The following is a 6,871-nucleotide window of genomic DNA, read 5'->3' as shown; positions in this document are numbered from 1 at the left end:
AATACATACTTAGGATTTCGGCAAAACTCACTAGACATTTTTACATTTTAAAAGATGATGAATCAGAGTAATATGAAAGATAGCCAGAATAGAGATTTATCCCAATATTCTACTACAAAGTAAGAGAAATTGAGCAAAAACAATAGAAATATAGATCACACATTGAGATACATTAATCAAGATTAGACTCAAGAATAGAGTCTATTAAAAGATTAAGTATACAATAAGAAAAATTTAAATCATACGAGAGGAGAGATATTCAATACCTTATGGTTTGCTACTCAAGATAGCTGGAATACCTATGGCATGCTACTTAAGATGATAACTAGAACTAATTTAGTTTTAGTATGAATAGCATAATAGGTTTGAGAGTTGAGTTTAATTACTTGTTGACTTGTAAACGTTTCCTTAATCACAAGGCCCAAGAAAAAAATTAATATTTTATTATTTCTAAACTTAATATAAAAAATTTGATTTTTTTATATAAAATTATTCGGGATGGTTCAGTATTTTTTCGGTTTATTTTTATAAAACTAAAAATTTATCCTAAATATCAGTACAGTTAGTTTTATATAAAACTTACGGTTTTATTAAAAGAAACTTAATAATCAGTTCGGTACGATTCAGTTCGTTAGATTTAATCGATTTTTAAAGATCCGTTGAAACCACGTCTACAACGTTTCCACTTTGACACCTTAGAAAAGAAAAAGGAAAAAGTAACTCACAAAAACACATGACTTAAGCAGTTCTTTTCTTTGTTGTTTGCCTTTTATCTTTTTGGAGTAATGTGACAACTTTATGGATCATGAATCTTACATTTCCAAAGTATCGAAAAGGATAAAGGAATAGATCATATGAAGCTTTTTGGCTGAATTTAGCATTTTCTCTTCTTTTTTCTTTCTCCTTTTTGTTCTTTTTCTTTGGTGGTTTCCTGTTGTCATTGAAAGTAAGATTATTTAAGTCCTTGCTTGCAGAGTTATTTTGGTTTTCTTATATCTTCTTTAAAAATATTGGTAACTATGAATTTAAAAAAGCAATCTTAGGACCCCGTCTGCCTATAAAGAAAATATCCTTTCTTCTGTTTGTTTTTTAAAAGCCTGTTTATCCATGAAAATGTATAAGTTTTTGAAAAAAAATCGAAAATGAGTTTTTCAAAAACTAAAGAGTTTCAAGTTTTCCGGATTTTTAGTCCTCACTCAGAAAATTGTAATATTTTTTCAACTGAAATACATGTCCAAACATAATTTCAAAGTCCAAATAATATTTTTCAACTTAATTTCAAATCCTATTTTTTTAAGTCATAAATTCTTATTTCCAAACACTTACTTAGTACCAGTGTTTTAAAAGGCGTTTTCGGGGAGAGGCAAACCAAAAACGCCCCGAGGCGATGGTGTGGGGCGAAAGTCTCAAGAGGCGTACGCCCAGCAATTCGGTATGCCCGGGTGTTTGAGGTGCATTTTTGTAGTGAGGCGTAAGCCCCAGAGACTTTTTGAAATTAAAACAAAATTTGTTGAATAACTCCTTCATATAATACCCAAATTCTCAAAAGTCAACTTGTAATTACTCAAAAATTTTAAAAAGGAACTGATATGTATTAAATTTAAAAGTCAAGACCTTTCTTATAGTCTTTCCCAATTCTTTATCTTTGTCCGCTAGTCTGCTAATATCTCCCAAAAGCAACGAATATTCAATTTTTTTTAATACAAAGAGAACTTCATTCTCGTTCATAGAAGCAAGTTCAAAGTTCAACTTACATATAGTCATCCTTTTTGTTCCTCCATATAGAAAACTTTATTCTTTTCGACTCAAGTTACTTGTGCTTGTAAGTAGCGTATAATATATTGTTTTGACTAGTTTTGTGTGGGGATGGAGTACATCATATATATATATATATATATATATATATATATATATATATATATATATATATATATATATATATATATATATATATATATATATATATATATATATATATGTAGTTTTCTCAATTTTTATGCAATTTTACCTGTTTATAAATATTTATTATAATTATATTATTTTATAAAATATTAAAAATTAAATATCCATGGGGCTTACGCCTCGCTGAGGCATATGTAAAACGTCTCGCCTTATGCCCACGCCTTTTAAAACACTGATCTGTAATACTTTAAAATTAAATAAAAATTTCTTATTTGAACTATGGTAGTTAGGATCGAAATAACCAGGTGTCATGCGGAAGCTAGTAAAGCAAACCTTGAACGACGATATCAGACAATAAAAGAGAAATATACCAAAAGAGATACAAACATTTAATATGTTTTGGTCAACTGACCTACGTCCACAGACGAAGATGAGCAATCCACCATAGGGGTAGGCATTCGGGCAGTTCAGATTGGATATGAGAATTTTGGTTTGGATCTTCGGTGTTCGTATTGAAGAAATGACAATCCAAATCCAATCCAAATAAGTTCGGATTAGATCTGATTTTTAAGTTCGATTTCAGATTAATCGGTTTGGATATTATGGATTTTCGGTTTTGAGCGTATAAGTTGAGATGTTTCTACTTTTTACAAAAATGAATATCCAATTTAAGTACTCATATTAAATTTCCTTAAAAGTTTCTCATTCTTGCCGCAATCATCCAAATAAAGTATTCAAGTAATGAAATTATTTTCAAAAAAAATACAACAGATACATTAATATGGCCTATAAAAAGTAGCAATAGTAAATTCATGTCCAAATAAAAAGTATTCTGACAGTAACTTAGTAATTAATATTGAATATATGAGATAATATCTAATGGGTAGGGTATTGAACTTATTACTATTGGCATATGAATAATGGACTAAATATAAAGTATAAGAATTTTGGATTCTCGGATATCCAAAAATCCGAAGTACTAAATACAATATCCAGTCTGAAATCCAAATATTTTAAAAATTAAATCCAAAATTCAATCTGTAATCCGAAAATCCAAAAAAATCAGATTTCGGATTTGCCCAAATTATGCTCACCCCTAATCCACCATATGAAAGCGAGTATAAAATATCGAGAGAACAACCTCACAAAGAGGCACGCACAAGTGACAACATAACACTTGTCTCACAGATTCTCCCCCTAAACAAGATTTTCAAAACCCTTAGGGACTACATTGTGGATACTGCTAAATGAGAAGGAAGAATCCTTAATTTATAGAAGTCTAATATTTTTCTCCAAGAATAGGGACTGGCCAAATATGGGAGATTTTTAAGTTCCTTCTAAAAAAAGAAAAACCTAATTATAGTAAATATGTTGCATTTTCCTTCAAGAGATAAGAAAATCATATATAGTAAGAAAATCAGGACAAACACTTAACAATTCTCCCTCTTGGGATGAATTTTCTGACAAATAAACTTGATCCACCTTCTTCATGTAACCTTCAACATGTCACATCTCCAAATCTCCACCACAAAATTTGTCTTATTGTGAGTAGCATTCCGATCAAATTTCTCAGATAAAAATCATGATTACCGTCAAATAGATTGCGACTAGAACTAAACCCGCGTAGATGTACCTGTCTTGAACCTCAATCTGATACCACTTGTTAGGATCGAAATAATCAGGTGTCATGCGGAAGCTTGTAAAAGAAACCTTGAACGACGATAAATCAGACAACAAAAGAGAAATATACCAAAAGAGATACAAACATTTAATGTAATTCGGTCAATTGACTTACGTCCACAGGCGGAGATGAGCAATTCACCATATAAAAGAGAGTACAAAATATCGAGAGAACAACCTCACAAAGAGGCACACACAAGTGACAAGCTAACACTTGTCTCACAAATTCTCCCCCTAAACAAGACTCGCAAATCCGACTACATTGTGGATTCTGCTAAATGAGAAGGAAGGATCCTCAATTTATAAAAGTATAATATTTTCCTCCGAGTAAAGGGACTAGCCAAATATGGGAGATTTATAAGTACCTTTTAGAAAAAGAAAAGCTCAATTATGATAAATATGTTGTCATTTTCTTCAATAGATAGAAAAATAATATATAATAAGAAAATCAGGATAAATGTTTAACCATAAAGAAAATGCCGTTCCTAGTTCGTGTTTGGCCAGAGCAAGAAGCCAAGAACATGGACACAGATTTATTTGACACCATTTTCAGCAACTATGCAACAATTTTCAGTTTAAGAGAAATTCGTTTATAAGTTAACCTGAAAAGAAAAATTCACATGACTTCTACGTTTTTTTCCTTCTTATTTACAAACTATAATGTTTTTCCATGAATTAACTGCTTGTATAACACGGCCAAAAATATCAAAACATCTCTGGGGGAACTTATATTTATGCCATCAAGTATTAATTGATAAGAGTTTCATTTGATCTTGGCACATTTTAACAAGCAAATGTTACCACCTTAAACTCCACAAAATGCATAATTAGGTGTAAACTGAAATTGATCATTGAAAATGCACTAAATCCAGAAATGTTCTCATAGACTAAGCTGATAGATTAGGTATGAGTAGAATAACATGTTATAGCTAGCATTCAGATGCAACACGTAAAAATGTTGCGAAAAATCAATCTTTTCAAATAGCAGTTATCAAATCTTTTACAGAATTATTCCCCCCAACGAATACTTTGATTATGTAACAAGTCTTGTAATAATAAATTTGTCTTTAGCAAAGATTATTAGTTATAGAAACAGAGGATGTTTCTGTAATCAGAGAGTGAACAATCAGCATGTCCTAAATTAAAAATCCAAAATCAGCAATTTTAGCGCACATTAGATGCCACAGTTCTAGCCCAAAACTTGATCTTCTCTTTCATGTGATCTTCTGGTGAATAAGGTGGTCTTCTGATTTTGTCTAATTCTGATAAGCCAACAGACTTCTTCTTGTTCTTCTCTTTGAACCCTGGGATTGTGTTTGGCAATTTTGGGATTGAATCCTTCTTTTCATAGTTTAAGTCTAACTTCTTAAAACCTTGCAAATCTTCAATCTCACTTGAACTATTTCTAGTCTTGCTTTCTTGCTCTTGTCTTCTCCTTGAATGCTGCCTTATGATGCTTGATATGGTTGGACTTTTGGTTAGACCCTGCTACATGACGACAAATTAATGTGGTTGAACTAATAATATAGCACGAAAACAAATATCGCTAAGGGTTTAACAGTGACGGATTCAGAATTTGAACTTAACGAGTTTAACGTTTAAGGAAGAACATGTCGTTGTACTGTAGAATTATGGGTTCAGATTTTAATATTAGTTGAAATTTACTGTATTTTACATATATATTCATATTCTGTATCGAATATACTGAGTTCAGTTGAATTCATTTGTTATAAGATTCATCCCCCTCAGGTCTAAACCATATTAAAAGTTACTTGGATGTTGCCTTATGGTGCTTGATATTGTTGGACTTTTGTTGAGAACCTGCTACATGACGATAAATTAATGTGGTTGAACTAATAATATAGCACGAAAACAACTTAGTTTAAATCAATGGCGAATTCAGAATTTAAACTTAACGAGTTCAATCTTTAAGGAAGAACATTAATTCATTATACTTTTAAAATTATGGATTCAAACTTTAATATTAGGTGAAATTTATTGTGTTTTACATATATATTGAGATTATCTATCGAATATACCGAGTTCAGTTGAAATTCATAAGTAATAAGATTCATCCACCTCAGGCCTAAACCATATTAAAAGCTACTTGGAAACAATTAGATCTAAGAAAAACTCAAATAAGTTGGCAATTTAAGTAGGATAATAGTGAGTTGTAACAATACCTTTGAAGTATGTTTAGGAGGCAAGACTCTTGCATGGTTTAAAGAAGCTTGTCTTATCAACTTTCCCATAGAAAAGTCATTTTCCTCCTCATGATTTTCTTCCCTTTCTGCAAAAACTGGCAAAGAAGGTGCCCTCTGCAGACTACTCTGTGGTGCTTTTGGTAAATTAACCTGTGAACTTTGTTTTGGTGGTGAGACTTTTACATTGTTTATAGATGCTTGCCTAATCAACTTTCCCATAGAAAAATCACTTTCTTCATCTTGGATTTCATCTTTGTAGTCCACAAAAACTGGCAAAGAAGGTACTCTCTGCAGATTACTGCTCTTTGATGCTCTTTGTAATTTTGGATTGCTTCTTCTTGAATCAAGATTTAATTTTTCCCCTTGTGGGAGTTTCTGAAGTGAAGAAAATGTTTCCTCTAGAGATTTTCCAGCTAACATGTCTTGAGTATTTTTAGAGGAAGGACAAGGATCAGAATAACATCTCAACATTCTTGATTTTCTATCAAGTAAATTACCAAAAAACCAACTTTCCTCAAGAAGTAATCCAGGTTCCATTTGGTCATCTTGAGTGGTTTTAGGGGAAGATGGAATAGAGGTATCATCAAACAAATCCATGGCTACAAAACAAAGGTAAAATTTTTCTTGTCCTCACAAAAATAAGCTGGAGTCCCACATGGGATTCTTGAGGTGTCTTTTTATACTTTATTTATATGGCTATCTAAGAAAAAAGCTGTCAAATGGGGCTGATTAGGGAGGCCATGCTGTGGGATTAGATGTCATGTGCTCATAAAACAGTTGCGTATTTATTCAATATAATGTGGACACAAAGACTTTGAAAAAAAAGACAGAGATATGTGTAAATGTTTTATGTGAGAGAGAGGAAGAAAAAGACATGAAATTAAAAAATTGATGTGTGAGAGAGAAAGGAGAAAGGGAGGTGTATACCTTTAATTGGAACAAAAAAGGAAATATGGGGAAGTTTTTGAAGGCAAATACTTAGCTCATGCCAGCACATACCATGTGATGGAACCTGTTTTTTTGTTTGATTACTGTATCAACAAAATATTTGTTAACTTCTTTCTCATAAATGTAACAGCTAAGTT

At 31.6% G+C, this 6,871-nt stretch overlaps 1 protein-coding gene across 1 annotated transcript; it reads right to left on the bottom strand.

The window, feature by feature from the left end:
* Window positions 1-4,538: 4,538 nt before the first annotated feature.
* Window positions 4,539-6,522, bottom strand: LOC107813590 (uncharacterized). Its single transcript, XM_016638869.2, has 2 exons — window positions 5,766-6,522; window positions 4,539-5,067 (listed from the first exon to the last, which is right to left on the bottom strand). Exons 1-2 carry the CDS (start codon window positions 6,381-6,383, stop codon window positions 4,747-4,749), a joined length of 939 nt encoding a protein of 312 aa, XP_016494355.1. The 5' UTR covers window positions 6,384-6,522; the 3' UTR covers window positions 4,539-4,746.
* Window positions 6,523-6,871: the final 349 nt, after the last annotated feature.

This window comes from Nicotiana tabacum, chromosome 2 (genome assembly GCF_000715075.1).
Source record: "Nicotiana tabacum cultivar K326 chromosome 2, ASM71507v2, whole genome shotgun sequence".
Lineage (NCBI taxonomy): Eukaryota > Viridiplantae > Streptophyta > Magnoliopsida > Solanales > Solanaceae > Nicotiana > Nicotiana tabacum.
This window is presented reverse-complemented; position numbering and strand designations above follow the sequence as displayed.